This window comes from Camelus dromedarius, chromosome 2 (assembly GCF_036321535.1).
Source record: "Camelus dromedarius isolate mCamDro1 chromosome 2, mCamDro1.pat, whole genome shotgun sequence".
NCBI classification, from domain to species: Eukaryota; Metazoa; Chordata; class Mammalia; order Artiodactyla; family Camelidae; genus Camelus; species Camelus dromedarius.
In genome coordinates, this window is record NC_087437.1 from 4,487,467 (window position 1) to 4,504,297 (window position 16,831).

General features: G+C 42.9%; 1 protein-coding gene across 3 annotated transcripts in view; it reads left to right on the forward strand.

Moving 5' to 3' along the window:
• The first annotated feature begins 3,915 nt into the window (after positions 1–3,915).
• CAPN7 (calpain 7) overlaps positions 3,916–16,831 on the forward strand; it is a 45,458-nt gene continuing 32,542 nt past the window's right edge. For 2 of the 3 annotated variants that reach the window (XR_004141362.2, XM_064490840.1), the window contains exons 1-5: positions 3,916–4,197; positions 7,524–7,632; positions 11,933–12,090; positions 13,208–13,275; positions 15,261–15,461. Coding sequence is in view for 2 of the 3 variants with exons in the window: in XM_064490840.1 (XP_064346910.1) it covers positions 4,096–4,197; positions 7,524–7,632; positions 11,933–12,090; positions 13,208–13,275; positions 15,261–15,461 (638 nt within the window). In the remaining variant the exon portion in view is untranslated. The remainder of the gene's footprint in view (positions 4,198–7,523; positions 7,633–11,932; positions 12,091–13,207; positions 13,276–15,260; positions 15,462–16,831) is intronic. The other variant, XM_031466454.2, reaches the window with a different exon arrangement.

Genomic DNA, 16,831 nt, shown 5'->3' on the forward strand with positions numbered 1-16,831 from the left:
TCTCTACTCTCTGACTTCCTGAAAAGCCTCTTACAGGTCCCCATTCAAGTGACACATGAGGAGAAAGAGAGACAGTAGAAGAAATGGAAATACTCAGGTAAACCAGGAACTAGTTGATGACTCAAGGAAATGAAGAATTCTATTAACATAAGAAAGGCAGATAATTTTGTCCTCATTACGTTTGTCCTACTACTACTTAGACATTTGTCACAGTGCACAGTGTTGCTATTATGTGATTAGAAATTATATTACCCTACAGTCAAAACTTGAAACCAACTCATAATATTTGTTAGTTCTGCTATCTTCAGGGTGCATTCCTTCTAGACGTAAGTGTTTCTGACAAACTCGATATTCTGCAAAATTAAGCCCTGAAGAATTAGGGACAAAAATAGGGCTCTGAGTGGATCAATCATAATCTAAGCAAGTTTGTAACCAAAGCCCTAGTGAAAGGAATCATTGCTACCTTGAAGTGATCATCTTGGCGGGGTTCCCCAGATGCCCATGGGCTGCCTCAGAGGAGATTTGTAAATACACGTGACACCACATGGGCATCCTGAATGGCATTTCGAGACAACACAGGTGGGATGGGGCTCTGAGCTAGTGCCTGTTTTTATTTAGAACTGGCACTGAAAGAGGTACAACCCGCCGAGCATAACGCAAACATTCTTTTGTCAATTTCTTAAAATTGAGCTGGAAAGGCTCCCGCCGGGGCAGTAGCCACCTGGAAGATTTGCCTTTCACTTCCTGCTAATGTTTTTAATTCTGCTCATATAACAGGGCTCGCCATGCTTAGGAAAAGTTGTGCATCAACTAACACAACTGCCACCTACTGGATAATGGAAATATCTGCTATCACAAAACCTACTTTCTTTCGAAAAATTGGGGAACCAATTACATTTTCAGTTTCTACTTAAGAAGCCGGTTTGAGATCATCAGAAAAGTATAAACTCTCTTAATTTGATATCGTGACACATTTCACCTCTGGGACTTTGTAGCATGCAAGCACTTTTAAATTGCTACCCAGAAGGGGATGGTGGATAGGAATTTAGACATCCGCTAGATGGATGCTGTAACTACTGAAACAATGAGAATCCTGACACCTAGTCCCAAGAACTTTCACTTCCTTTATAGAAACAATGTGTTCTTTCCTCGTTCTGGATCCTACAATCAGTTGGCATAGTATAAGTAGTATATTTAACTACATTGTATAAGAAAAAACATTTTAATTCTAAGATAGAAGTTGTGAGGAGATAGAAACCACGTAAGTGATTTGAATAAGAAAATTAAACATGAGGACATGCTAGCTCTTAAAAGGTAATTAATGACTAAAGGGGATTTTTTTTTAAAAGGATTCTCAGTTCTACAGAAGCAGTAATTGCAGAAAGCAGCTATTCCTTCCAGAGCTGAGAGGCAGTGAACAAGGAAGGAGCTGAGAAATTCAGGCAAGGGCCACACTCCTGGGATGGCTGAGCAGCAAGTCTCTTTGCAGAGGGTGTGGCTGTCCAGGGATGTGTATCCTATCTGGGCAACTTGCTGGAGGGTCCTGGCAGAAACTGGTCCATATGAGTAACCTGTCTCCAATCATCATGGCGCTAGCTTGACCTGGCCATCTACATCACCTTCAGGTGTGGATGAGGGTGTGATTCATCGGGTACAGCTCCTTTAATGAGTCCTGCTGATTGGAGAGCTGTTGATTACAGAGACAAGTAATCCGCTTCCTTCCCCTCCCCCAAAATACAATACATCCTGCGGTCACTACAAATAATTCTATTCAAAAGCCGGTGGGGGAAGGGAGGCACACAGCACACTAATTCTCAAATCCAGTTGTGCCTGTGCTTCCAGCCCCTTATCAGGACTCAGTCCTCCTCTCAGGGGTTTTTCTTCTGTGGCTCCCAAATTCTGAATCACTGTGCTCTCCAGGCATCATGGTAGGTGTTTTAAATAAATGTATGTTGAAAGAGTAAATTAGTGACCTTAAAGGTTTGTGCGGTCACAGGCAGCTGAGCCATACAGCCGCAGTGCCACATGGAAACACAAGGGGGCAGTGTGCTCACAGAAGTTCACAAATCCTTTGTGTCTTGTAGTAAACAGCATTTGTCCTGCAAGCCTTTTTTGTTTAGTTTGCAGTATTTGATGTATTTGTTTGTTTGGTGAGTTGGTAACAGTCCTGTGTCCAAACAAGCCCTTCCTCAATTTTTATTACCAGCTAGACTTTAAATTCAGGATCATATGAGACTGCATGTATGTTATCACGATGCGCATATTAGGATTATATAAAATAAGGAGGTATATAAAATTAGGATTATAAAATTCATATATTAAACACATACAAATACATTTACATTATGTATTAATGAAATTAACAAAACTATATGTATATATAGTTAGAATATATCTAAAAATTAGGATAGAATTATCTATATATAGAATAAAATATATACAGCTATTCTATATATATAAAATAAATAAATTTTATATATCTCCTAATTGTGTGTTCTGTGTGTCTATAAATATGTGTATGTATTCTAATTTAAGTTATATATTTGATTAGGATACAGAATTAATCTATATATAATATAATGTATATATACAATACATATAATTAAATATATATTCAATTAGTAATATATGATTAATTTTTATATATAGTTAGGATATGTATAAAATTAACATATGTGATGCAATTAGAATATATGTTTAAGACATATATAATTAGAATATGTAGATATAACTGGGATATACATTGGAGGATATAAAAATAATTAGGATATACACGTATAATCAGGTTGAACCATAGGAAATTGAAATGCAGCTGAAAGTCAACAGTTTTTGACCTACAAAAATGGCAAAGGGGCCAAAATAATCATATCTGTTGGAAAATAAAGCTCATTTTGTACAATTTCCCCCCAGAATCTTTTGTTCTATTTCTAGTACCAGTGTCTGCAGTCTGTGATTTGAAAAACTGGTCTCTGATCATACTAGTGAGCAACTGAAACAAAAGTCAAGAGCAAACGATGGTTTTGCTCTTCCCGTGTGGGAGTCATAGGGTGGTGTTTGTGGGTAAGGAAATTATTTCATTTTTCCATTATAGGCAGACCGCATTGTATTATGCTTCGCAGACACTGAGTTGTTTCGGTTTTTACAAATTTGGGGTTTGTGGCATTCCTGCATCGGGCAAGTCTATCGGCATCATTTTTCCAACAGCATTTACTCACTTGGTGTCTCTGTGTCACGTTTTGCTAATTCTTGCAATATCTCAAACTTTTTCATTATTATATTTGTTACAGTGATCTGTGATCAGTGATCTTTGATGTTACTATTAGAATGGTTTGGGGCGCCTGAGTAATTACCGCAGCATTCGCTTAACCTGAACACAGATAATCAATATCTTACACCTGGGGCAGCTATACAGGGTTACGCTGAGCTTGTGACACGAACTTTATTGAATAGTATCTGTGGGAGACTGTATAGCTCAGTGGTACAACGAATGCTTAGCATGCTTGAGGTCCTGGGTTCAATCCCCAGTACTGAATTAATAGCAATAATAAATGAGTAAACCAGATTACCAAGCGATGTCCTTCATCCTGCGTTTATTTCCCTAATTAAAAAATAAAAAAATCAGTGCAGACAGCGTTAGGTGGAGCTCCTCGGAGGGTCTGTACGCCACGCCTTTGCACTCAGTGTTGGGGGGGGGGCTCCGTAAGGCGCATGCGCTCCTCTTCCCCGGCAGCGCCAGTCACGGGTCTCCACCGGCACTGCCACCCTCGCGCAGACAGAGGAGGCGTGATACCGCTGTCGCCCGTCCAATACCGGGCACCGTGGCGGTCACGGGCAGGCCGAGCCAGGAGCCCCGCCCGCGCGGTCCCGCGGGCCAGGGTGCGCCTGCGCGGGACAGCCGATGGGCGGGGCGGCCCGCGGGCTGTGAGTCCGTCTGCTCAGAGGTCCGGGCCGCGATCCTCCCTCTGCTGCCAGAAGTGGGCGCCACCGGAAGCGCGCGCAGCCGGAAGTGGTCGCCGCCGTTTTTCTCAGAGTCTCCCAGGCCTCGCTTGGCTCCGTCCCCGGGCGCGCGGCGGTGTGTCCCGGTGTCGGGCCACCATGGACGCGACGGCGCTGGAGCGGGACGCCGTGCAGTTCGCGCGGCTGGCGGTGCAGCGCGACCACGAGGGCCGCTACCCCGAGGCCGTATTTTATTACAAGGTGGGTCGGGGCCACGGCTCCGTCAGGGGGCGGGGTCCGGGTCCCGGGGCCGAGGCTTTGCAGTCGGTCTGGTCTTCCTGCTGCCCTTTCGGGGTGGCGACCGGGGCTGCGGAGGTCAGGCCCGCCCCCGAGTCCCGCCCGGGGCCTGCGGCCGTGGGAAGGTGGGCTTGCGGCGGCGGAGCGACCCCTCCTGTGGTGGGCAGCGCTAAGCCGCCCCTCACGGCGGCAGTCAGAGCTGGCGGTCCTTACCGTCCCTGGGCTCTGATTGCTGGCCCCTGGGGCTTGGTCTCCGGTAGACACCCAGACAGTGCACGCAGTGCGTGTTCATTGCGGAAGACAAAAGTAAATCAAAAGAGACGAAAACATCACGTATCCCAGCATTGGATGCATATCTTTGTGAATGTTTTTCTACTCACGTATGTGTCCACACCTTTTTTAAAAAACAAACTTAGACCATAGTGTTGATGCTTGTTTTAACCTCTTCATTTAAACTTTTGAAAAATCATTAAACTTACACCTATGATATAATCTTGTTAATAGTAGATGCATAGTATTTTCATCCTGTGGACGTACCAGAATTTCTTTGTAACCATTTCTGGCCGTTTTATGGCCATTCTGGTTTTTCATGATAATGTCCTTAGAGCTAAAGCTTTTCACATTACTCTGATACTTACTTTGGATAAATTACCGGGGCCAGAATTATTTAATCAAAGAGTATGAGCTTCACAGACCACCCTCTGCTCCCAGGATTTGCAGACACACCTTCAGCTCTAGACAAGCCCTCCGCCTCCCTGTGGAGGTAGGTAGCTGTATCCTCAGGATATTGTCACATTTGCTTTTAGAAAGAACGTCAGACTTTGATAATACAGTAGTAGTCGTTTTTTCCCCATGAACATAGTGCTATCAGTACCGTGTGATTTACTGTCTCAGGTTAATGTTTGATTGCGTTCATTTTATAATCTCTGTTTAGAAACTTTGGGTGTGTTTCAGAATCATTTCCTTTGGACCTATTCTTGGTGACAATTTCATGACAGTGGTATTTCCTTAAAAGTAAGACTTAGGTTTGTGAAATAGGTAACAAATATTCGTAGGTTAAAATCGTGCCATATGAAATAGCTTTTTTCTAAAGCAAAAGAAAATACTGTTCAGTGCCTCTTGTTTTGCTGTAGGATTACATGCATGTTACGAAGAATGTCTTACTCGAGAGAGTCAGAAAAGTCTGTTTATAGGTACTATTTATGTAAAGTGTATTAGATATTTAGTGTTTTCTGTCATCTCACTGTTCTATCTGGGATTCCTTAATTGTTAGTCATTTTCAAATACAAGTGAAATAAGGAAAATAAAGTAGATACCAGCAAGTTTTTTTAAAAACTGAAGTTTACTTGATTTACAGTGTTATTAGTTTCAGGTATACAGCAAAGTGATTCAGTTATATATACATGTATATTCTTTTTCAGATTATTTTCCCATTATATATTATTACAGGAAATTGAATATAAGACCTTGTTGATTATCTATTTTATGTATAGCAGTGTGTATCTGCTAATCCCAGACTCCTAATTTATCCCTCTCCCAGCCCTTTTCCCCTTTGGTAACCATAGTTTGTTTTCCATGTCTGTGAGTCTATTTCTGGTTTGTAAGTAAGTTTGTTTGTGTCCTTTTTTTTAGATTCCACATATATGCGATATCATATGATATTTGTCTTTCTCTGTCTGACTTACTTCACTTAGTATGATGATCTCCAGGTCCATCTATGTTGCTACCAATGGCATTATTTTATTCCTTTTTATGGCTGAGTAATATTCCATTGTGTATAAATATACAAGTTCTTTATCCAGTCATCTGTTGATGGACACTTAGGTTCCTTCCATGTCTTGGCTATTGTAAACAGTACTGCTTTGAACATTGGGGTGCATCTATCTTTTTTATTTAAGAGTTTTCTCAGGATAATATGCCCAGGAGTGGGATTGCTAGATCATATGGTAACGTTATTTTCAGTTTTTTAAGGAAACTCCATACTATTCTTCATAATGGCTGCACGAGTTTACATTCCCACCCCCCAGTGTAGGAGGGTTCCTCTTTCTCCACACCCTCTCCAGCAGTTATTGTTTGTAGACTTTTTAACGATGGCTATTCTCACTGATGTAATACCTCATTGTAATTTTGATTTGCGTTTCTCAGATAGATAGTGCTGTTGAGCATCTTTTCATTTGCCTGGTGGCCCTCTGTCTTCTTTGGAAAAATGTCTATTTAGGTTTTCTGCCCATTTTTTGATTGCGCTGTTTGTTTTTTGATATTAAGCTGTATGAGCTGTTTGTATATTTTGGAAATGAATCACTTGTCAGTCTCATTTGCAAATATTTTCTCCCATTCTATAGACCAACAGCTTTTAAAATTCACTTTAGTGTTTACTTGTAAAGTTATATTTTCCTCCCCTAAAATATCTGAATTACAAAATCTGAGGAAATTGTATCTTTTCCACCCCCCAGTTACCACTTGGCTCAAAAATGTTCTCTTCTTACTGATTTTGTAGGTTCAGTGAAGCAACTCCTCTAATAACTGGATTCAAAAAGTGATGCTCAGTAGATGGCTTCTGTGGATTCAGATAATTAAGCGTGAGGTTCCATGAATCTAAGCACACACTTAGATGGCTGCAGAGAAGGTGGTGGCACTTGGGAAAGCCTCTGGCAGTTCTTCCCTCTGGCTGCTCTCCTAGAATGATGACAGAGAGAGTGCAGGCTCCTTCCTCACAGCCTAACTGGCTGAGGAGGTTACAGAGGAACCGGAAGACGAATCCAGGTTTCCTTAATTAAAATCCATTTATTTCCTACAATTGAAGTCTGCCTTAAAATGTGTCCCCCTTTGACAGTATTTTCAGTGGAGAAAAAGATTTTCTTTCCACTGTGAGATACTTAACCTTTATAATTCATTGTATTGACATTAATTTAATCTTAACTGGTTATAACTTGTAATGCTTTCAAGGCTCAGTTCACCTTTTCAAGGTATATAATTTCAAGTCTGACCTATGACCTAAAGAAAAAGGAACACAGAAAACAAACCCTAGCTCCTCTAAGAAGATGTTTGCAATCAGTCCCTCCTATTTGACTTTGTAAATTTTCAACAGTATGAGAAAATCAGGAGCATTGAGAACGGAGAAGATACAAAAGGATTATACAACTCATTTAGTTTATGAAAAAATTACTAGCATCTTAAGGACATTCTTGTTTCGTCCTGCAGAGAAACTGACAGTGAGTTAGAAAGTGGTAAAGAAAATCAAAATTGTAACTCATCTGTTGGATTCCTTTGAATTCTTTTCTTATTTTTAGGAAGCTGCACAAGCTTTGATCTATGCTGAGATGGCAGGCTCGGGCCTGGAACACATCCAAGAAAAAATAAACGAGTATCTGGAGAGAGTGCAGGCTTTACACTCAGCAGGTTGGTAAAGGGCCGTGCACCGTGTCACTGTGCTCCCCTCCTTTCTTGTCACATCTCACACTTCCCCGGTGGGTCTCATCTTTTTTGTTTGTTTGTTTTTGGGGGGAGGAGATTAGGTTTTTATTTGTTCTTAGTGGAAGTACTAGGGATTGAACCCAGGATCTCGTGCATGCTAGGCACACACTGCCGCTAAGCTAAACCTTCCCCCTGCTTTTCATCTTTGATTCTTCATCCTCACTCCTGCTGTTCGTTCCCCTTTTGGTAATCATGTCTTTAAAAATGGTGACATGGAGGTAAGTGATAGATGTTTGAACAGGAACCATAGAGGTAATAAGGCCCAATTTTCTAGTCTCCCAGAGGGTGGAGATGAGTTCTCTATGTTCAAATCAGCACATCGTTGGCGAGTCAGGTTTAGGACCCTGTTAAAGTCTGCTTTTCAGCGTCTGTCACATGCCCTGTCCTGCTATTAACGTGGAATGAGTCCTCCTCTTCAGTGCTGGAAGACTTGGCAGTGGGTTCTCAGTCTTCACTGCATCAGTGTCCTCAGCCTCAAGGCCTGGGCTCATCTCTTCCTTTTAGCCACATCTTGGAAAAGTGACATGTAAGCAGAGTCCTGGAACAACCTGGGTTTATTTTTGTAAGCAGCGTGGCGGTTGTACCCAGGCTTAGTGATGGCAGTTGTGTACGAGGTCAGTGGTTCCTGTCAGGGTCTGCTGTTCACACAGGGAGAAAAGAAAATGATCTCCTGTTGACGTTTTGTTGTAGAAATGTGTTCACAGCACTGGGGACTCTCTTATCCCCTTTTTCCCTGTGGCTGTGTAATAAAGCCTCTGGCTTAACGGAGTCTTTACTTATTCAGCATTCCCTTGTAGACTTCCCACCACTCGTTCCAAATAGACTTGAGCATTTATAAGCTCATAGTTGTGATACAGTAAATTTGATCATTGGGTTTCTTGTTATGACAGTCCCCTTAAAGACACTGTAGTTTCAATTAAGACAGTGCCCAGAAATTGCATGCATTGAAAAGGGCCTCATTTGGTGCAAAGTTGTACTGATTTCATGTATTCAGAACACCATGAAATTCAGAGGAACTTCATTTTCCTAGGTAAGTAAATGATGTTCTTAAACTTAATTGCCCAATAATCAGGAACCTTGTTTCAGAAACAGTGTTTTCAAATAAAGTTATCCTCATAGTACGGGAAGTATTGCATGTGTAGAATATCTTGAAAAGTGGACTGCCCCTGTATGGGGGCCTCATTTAATAAAAGTTGTAGTGATGCGTGCACTCACGGTACTGTGAAATTCAGAGGAACTCCATTTTTGCAGTCAAGTAAAGGAAGCTCTTAAATTCGTAAATATGGTGTTTGTGTGGTACTCAGGCACAGAATGAGACAGCCCTAATCTCTTGAGGAATAAAAACTGCCCAGTGAAACAAAGGTAAAGTTCAAAAAGGATCTCTGAAGCATAATATATCTTGTTTGCCAGCTCTTTGACCCATTTTGTTCAACAAGTGGAATGCCATCTATAGAGAATTAAATGGTTTACTTAATTATTATTTCAAGCAGAAGAGTCCCTTATCAAATAAAAATCTTGTTCAGAACCCCAACTTAAAACAGATAAAGTCTGCTGACAGTCAGGAAGCTTTTGAGAGATGGGTTGACTTTTGGGTTGGGGAAAGGTAACGTGGTTTGAAATTCACCAGTGTAGTGTGAAGAACTCAAGACTTGGAATTTAGAGATCTGAGCTGAGTCCTTACCCTTCCACTTGGCAGCTGCGAAACCTTAGGCTCGGTACTCATTCTCAGCTAGAATCGACTTTTTCTCCCTCAGTAGATATTTGGCAGTGTCTGGAGAGATCCCTGGTTTTTATGTGCAGGGTAGGGGTGCAGTATGCTACTAGCATCTTGCTGGGGAGGGGCAGGGATATTGCTGAAAATCCCCCAACGCTTAGGGATCGTCCACAGCAAAGAATTGTCCAGCCGAAAATGTCGGTATTGCCAAGGCTGAGAACCCTTGAGCTCGATATTTTAACATTCATTTTGTAAGTGGGATCAGTACCTACTTTAGAGAGGTGTTCCTGAGGGTTACAGTTTTTAATAGATCAAACCCAGTTTTGAGACACACAAAACTTAAAACTTTTTTTTAAAATAACAGTTTTATTGAGATATAATTCACATACCATCAAATTCACCTTTTTATAGTGTAAATTCAGTGGTTTTTATTGTATTCCCAGAGTTGTGCAACCATCTCCACTATCTAATTTTAGAACACCATGAAAGAAACTTCGCAGTTAGCAGTCACTCCCCATTCCTCCCACCTCCAGGCCCTAGCGACCACTAATCTATTTTCTGTCTCCATGGATTTGCCCGTTCTGGACATTACGTATAGAGAGAATCATCCAGTACATGGCCTTCTGCATCTAGCCTCTTTCATTTAGCGTAATGTTTCCAGGTTTTATCCATGTAGCAGGTACTGGTGGTTCGTTTCTTTTTAAGGCTGGATAGTATGCCGTGGTGTTAATACACCACGTTGTATCTGTCCACCCATCAGCTGGGACATGGGCTCGTCCCCACCTTTTGGCTGTTACAAGTAAGGCTGTGATGAACACTTGTGTGTGCGTTTTTGTGTAGCCGTATGTTTTCGGTTCTCTTGGACAGATACCCAGAAGTAGAATTGCTAGGTCATATGGTAGCTTTACATCTGACTTTTTGAGAAACTTTGGCTAAACTGTTTTCCAGAGTGGCTGGACCGTTTTTCAGTTCCACAAGCCACGTGAGAGTTCCATTTCCTTCACATACTTCTTACCAACACTTGTTACTTTCTGTTCTTACTTTTAGCCATCCTAGTGGGTGTGAAAGGTGTCTCCTGGAGGTGGTGATTCGCATCTCCCTGATGCTGTGACATTGAGCATCTTTCCATGTGCCTGTCAGCCACTTGAGTATCTGCTGTGGAGAAATGGCTCTACGGATGCTTAGCCCTCAGGATAAGTCAGGGTTTCCTGAGAAACAGAGCCAGTGGGATGTGTATAAAGAGATGTGTTGTGAGGATCTGGCTTGTGCAATGACAGAGGCTCAGAGGTCCCACTGTCTGCCCTCTGCAAGCTGGAGACCCAGCAGAGCCATTGGTGTGGTGCAGTCTCAGCTCACAGGCCTGAGACCCAGGGGGCTGATGGTGTGAGTTCTGGTGAGGACCAGTGTGTCAGCTCAGCAGACAGAGAGGTCACATTCTCCCCCCGTTTTGTTCTGTCAGGCCCGAAAGGACTAGATGGTGCCCACCCACATGGGGAGGGCCCTCTGCATTTACTACCAGTCCAAATGCTGATTTCATGCAGAAATGTCCTCCCAAACTACCCCAAACATGTCTGGCCAAATAGCTGGGTCACCTGGGATCCGGTCAGGTCAACACAAGTTGTTCACAGAATCAATCATCACACTCATTTTGTTGATTGGGGTTATCTTTTTATTGTTGAATTATCAGAGATCTTTATATATTCTAGATACAAGTTCCTTACGGATACATGTCTTCACTTTAGAAACAAACACTTTTAAAGAGCAGTAAAAATATAGCTTATTCTGGACTCAGGTGAGTAGGAAGCAGTATGAATTTTATCATCAGGGCCTAGTGTGTTATATAATTATTGTGTGTACTGAGAAAAATTTTTTAATTCTTATTTTTTATTGAAGTGTAGTCAGTTTGCAATGTTAGTTTCAGGTGTACAGCAAAGTGATTCAGTTATACATGTACATACATTTTTTTAAGATTCTTTTCCATTACAGCTTATTATAAAAGTTGAATATAGCTCCCTGTGCTATAAGATAAATAACCAGTTTATACTGTATAGCATAGGGAACTATATTCAGTATTTTGTAGTAACCTATAATGAAAAAGAATATGAAAAGGAATATCTGTATGTACATGTATGACCAAAACATTATGTTGTACACCAAAAAGTGACACAACATTGTATACTGACTATACTTCAATTTAAAAAAATTGAAAGAAATGTTTAATTACTTTAAAACATAATTGAGTTTCTTTAGTATTTTCCAAGTTTTTGTTTTGTTTTTTTGTGGGGAGGGTATGTGAGGAGGACGTCTGTGTTTTATTTTTTAAATGAAGAAAGTGCTGGTCAGGACAGAGAAATTCAGGGAAAATTTTTATAAGGTTTTTCTTGACCTTGCTGAGCTTCTTCGATGAAGGACTATAGAGTTTTGGTGAAGAATGTATTAAAATGGTTTGCTGTTCCCTGGACGTGTGTGTGGGTAACCGTTCCTTCTCCATGGCTCTTCTCCCTGTCCTAGTTCAGTCAAAGAGTGCGGACCCTTTGAAGTCAAAGCATCAATTGGACTTGGAGCGTGCCCATTTCCTTGTTACACAAGCTTTTGACGAAGACGAGAAAGGCAATGTTGAAGATGCTATAGAGCTGTATACGGAGGCCGTGGATCTCTGTCTGAAAACTGTATGTATGACAGCTGTGAGCTGAATTCGGTGGAATTGTGCTAACAGATTTCTCCCCTTACTAGTGAGTTTTACCTAACAGTTCCTTAAAAAAATTATTGAATTATTATAAATGTAACTAAGTTACTCCTCTTTAAAAGATAAGAAAGAGTAGAAAGTTAATACTGAATTTTACTCTTATTAAAAAATTGACAGTATTGAGGTTGAGTCATTAGGCAATTGTTTTTTAAATTACGGGTACCATTTTTTACCTTTTAATACCCATGTAACTAAAATTATTACAGGAAGAATTTGCCGTCACAAAGCTATGAATTTAAACTAAACTTCCCTGTCTTTTTTCAATCTTAAGCACTTAATAAATAAGTGCATTTGGGAGAGCCTTATCGATGTGCAGTGTAAGGTCTCTGGGCTGCGTGGTCTTTACCGCTTCGCGAGGAGCCCTGGCATGTCTGTTAGCTTCGAGGGGCATCTCATGGTGAGAGCGGCGCGCTTGCCAGGAGGGCATGGGGAAGTGGGTAGGGTGGTTTTCCCGGAGTGCTGGCTCCCTGTCCAGGGCCTGTTGTCCAGACGAGACACCTAGCCTCATTCCCATAGGTACCTGAGACCGAAGGCCTTTTTTTTTAATTATGTAAGTTTTGGTGTACAGCATTCTAGCTTGACATCTGTGTGCACCACCAAGTGATCGCCTCCACGGGCCTAGTCACCTTCCACCACCGTTCAGCTGACCCCTTCCCCTCTGGTAACCACTTATCTGTTCTCTGTATCTGTGACTTTGTCTTCTTTTGTTTGTTTATTTTGTGTTTTAATCCACATACGAGTGAAGTCACATGGCATTTGTCCTTGTCCTCCTCACTTACTTCGCTTCTGAGGTTCCACCGCCCAGCAGTGGTTCCAGGTACAACCTGTCCACATTAAGGGGTCTTAAAGTTTACCTCAGTGACAGGTTTTCAGCACAATTTTAAATGAGACCTTCAAGGATGAAAATGAAATGCCTTGGCTCATCCTCTCAGAAGTGTAAGAAATGTAATGTGCGCTGTAAATGTTTTTTTCTCGGAAATATCATGGATCAAGCAAATTAATAATTACGTTGTGGGATGTCTGTCTCTCTTTCTCTTAAGTCTTATGAAACTGCTGATAAAACTCTGCAAAATAAACTGAAACAGTTGGCCCGACAGGCACTAGATAGGTGAGTTTTGGTCCCTCTGGTCCTTACCTGTGGATGACAGTGTCCTGTGTTACTGAATGTGACAGATTGATCTGAATGTGTGGTGTATACCTTGTCGTAACAAACCTCCATTTTCATGTTAACTTGAGACCCAAACCAGGTCTGCCTTCTTCGAGAGAGTTTGCCCCTCTCTTTTTTCCTGCCTCTTTTCACACGTCATATTGGCTCCTTAGATAGTAAACTCTGTAAGGGAACAGAGAGCATCTTGTTTATCTCCACGTCCTCGTTCCTGCTTTAAACTCCGAAAACAACAAATCAGTCAAGAGATGTTTTGTTTAGTTTTTGCTACGTGTAAAACAAAAATGACTGTGGTATTTGAGATGGAAGACTTCTCTTGGGTCACATCAGACTTCCAGAGAGGGAACTTCCTGAGAGCCTTCCAGAGCCACTGCTGGAAGTGGAGGAATGGAGACTGGCCAGCCACAGACATCCCCAGACTGCGTGCGTGTGGCTCCCTCAGCCCTTTGCTCAAGGGTACCCTTTCAGGAGAGCCTGCCCGCACCATTCTGTTTAAAATGGAGTCTCGTCCAGTGCTTCCATCCTGCTTCCTCTGTTCTAATATTCTTTCCCATATCTCTTCCTAAGTGTATGAAATTTAGGAGTCGGTCATACCTGTCTTTAACGTCTCTGTCCCTTCCAACCCCCCACCCCCCAGATACAAGCGCTGTGAGGGCAGAGAAATTTGTCCTTGTTTAGCCCAAGCACCTAGCCGAGGGCCAGACGTAGAGCTTGTGTCCACGAGGCATTTGTTGGAGGAATGAACGGCCTTGCACAAGAGAAGTATAACCTCTCGTGTTGACAGAGCGTTACAGACAGCAGACAAGGGTGGGGACGGCACAGCTGAATAAAGTGTCCTGTTCTGACGCTAGACTAGGTGGCTGTACCTCCCCAGCCCTGCTTTTTTTATTGAGGTATAATGATCACCCCTCCTTTTCACTCATCACCATAGTCTAATGTCTAGTTTGTTTCTCCAAATTTGGGAAGATTTGGGCACTTGACACACAGTTAGCTTCTCCGTTTTGACTTCTCTCACCAGTCAGACCGTAGATGGCTGTCATTACCTGTGTGGGTAACCCTCCTGCGCTCTCTGCATCCTGAGCACAGGTCTGTGGTCAATCACCAGCTCCTCTGAGGATCTGTTCAAAAGAATGGATGTGCTCTCCAGGAAAAATGGACATAACTTTTTTTTTGCATATAATTTCAGTGGTCACCAGACTCCTAAATCTCATACATGGACCTCAGGTTAAGAACGTCTGTGTTTTAGCCTGATAGTTCTTTGACAGAACAAAGTCAGATTTCCCCAAGTATCCGGAGTGGCCTTCCGTGCTCCAGTCCTGCCACTGGCCCCATCGCCCGCTGCCTCTCATTTGCACGCTTCACAGGGGCTCCACCCATTCTTTTGACATTACCTGAACTCACTCTGCCATGTCACACTTGCATACTTGTACATGCTGTTCCCTCTGCTCAAAACCCTTCCTCACTCTCCGGGGGAACATCTCCACAGTTCAAACGTCTGTTCAGAAAAGTGTTCCCTACCTCCCCCTCTCTTCCTACCATTAAGTTACTGTCATCTGCGTTGCCTTCTCTCGCTGTGGTGCTTCCAGCCTAGCTTCTGTGACTTCTGACGCACTCCCTTCCTCTCCCCACGACACTGGAGCACCTTGAGAGTGGGGTTGTGTTTTGTGCGTTCCTGTAGCCCCCTTGCCCTGCATAGGAACTGACATGCCCTGAGTGCTTAGTTAACATTGTCAGTAGAATATTGTTTGCGAAAATACTCATCTTACCTTTGGGAGTAGCTTAAGTCGTGGACTGTCGACTAGTATGTAAGAATTTTATGTACTAATTCTACATTAGGGATGTTTGACTGGTTCTTGAAGTAAATTCTGTTTTCTGGAAAATGTGAGAAGAAAAACTGAAACAGTTTCCTGTACCTCTCTCTGTTCCAGAGCAGAAGCGCTGAGTGAGCCTTTAACAAAGCCTTTATGCAAAGTCAAGTCAACGAATAATAAACCAAAGCCGCCTCCAACGAGAGCACATTTCCCTCTAGGAACTAACCCCTTCCTTGACCGACCTCAGCCGTTTATCAGCCCACAGTCCTGTGACGCCCAGGGACAGAGGTATACGGCAGAAGAAATTGAAGTTCTCAGGTAACTCAGTTTATGATTCATTGTCGTCAACAATTTCGGGAACATAATCAGTGCAGGTGATGTGAGTCTCATTAGGTGTGCCGAGTCGGAGTCACATCTTTGTTATGGTGTGTCTTGCTGTCGTTATGTGATTATAAATTATATTGTCACATAGCCACAGCTTGAAATAGTTCAAATTTGTCCTAACATATATTCACATGTATTCACATTTCCACTAGAGGTATGTTTTTCTGAACATCCTAGTGTTCTCCAGGACTGAACAATGCAGGTTGCGGGGCAGAGCAGGGCAGCAGCGGCAGACCGCTCAGCGTCCCCGCCACACGGTGACCGGAGCCCTGGTGGGGAAACTGTCACCTTGAAGTGGCCATCCGGGCCGGAGTCAGCAAAGGGAAGCCGCAGGGGCTGAGTGGTTTTTCACACTGCTTTGAAGGGTTATAAAAAAGAAGACCGAAAACCTCAGAACATGTGACACAGATCTCATTACAAAGCAGAAATTAACTAATATCCGGCCCTTTCAATGAAATGATTCTGTGTGACGCTGTCATGGTGGCTGCGTGTCATTACGCATTCGTCAAAGCCCACAGAATGCACAACGTCAGGAGTGAGCCCTCATGTGAACTGTGGGCTTTGGTTGGTAATGATGTGCCCGTGTTGGCTCATCAGTTGTACCAAATATGCCACACTGGTGAGGGATGTTGAGGGTAGGGGAGTATATACGTGTGGGTGGGGAGGGCTGTGTGTAAACTCTCTGTAGTTTCTGCTCAATTCTGCTGTGAACCTGAAACTGCTCTAAAAAATAAAGTCTATTAATTAAAAAAAAAATTAATAATAATAATATCTGGCCCTTTACGGAAAAAGTTTGTCAACCCCTGCTCTGGGAAGCCAGTTCAGTGTCTGGAAGCAGCCCCAGGGGATAATTCAAAATGCAGAGCAAGGATGTGGAAATTCTTGCTCGTCCGGCCGGCATGGCTGCTGTGGGTGGGATGGGTCTCTGAGCCAGCGCGGCCGCTTCTCACCCCGGCTCCAAGGGAGAGCCCACCTGCTCAGAGCTGCGCGGGTCACAGAGTTGCTTGTTCAGGCTCCGAAAATTGCACTGAAAGGGCTCTTCCTCCTAAGCAGCCACCTGCAGGCAGTTTTCTCTCCTTCCCTGCTGAAGATTTTAATTTTCCTCCTACCAATCTGGCCCTCTTGGCCCAGGAGAAATACGCACGAACCAACACAGCACAAAGCAGGACAGAAACGGTGGTTTTGGACCTGAGAGGCAAGTGCGTCCCAGGCCAGCACTTTGGCTACTCAGTGTCCATTTGCTCCCTTCTGCACACGTTTGAAGTTTCTCAGTGCGTGCGGCAGGGCAGCTCTGTGTCCCTGCT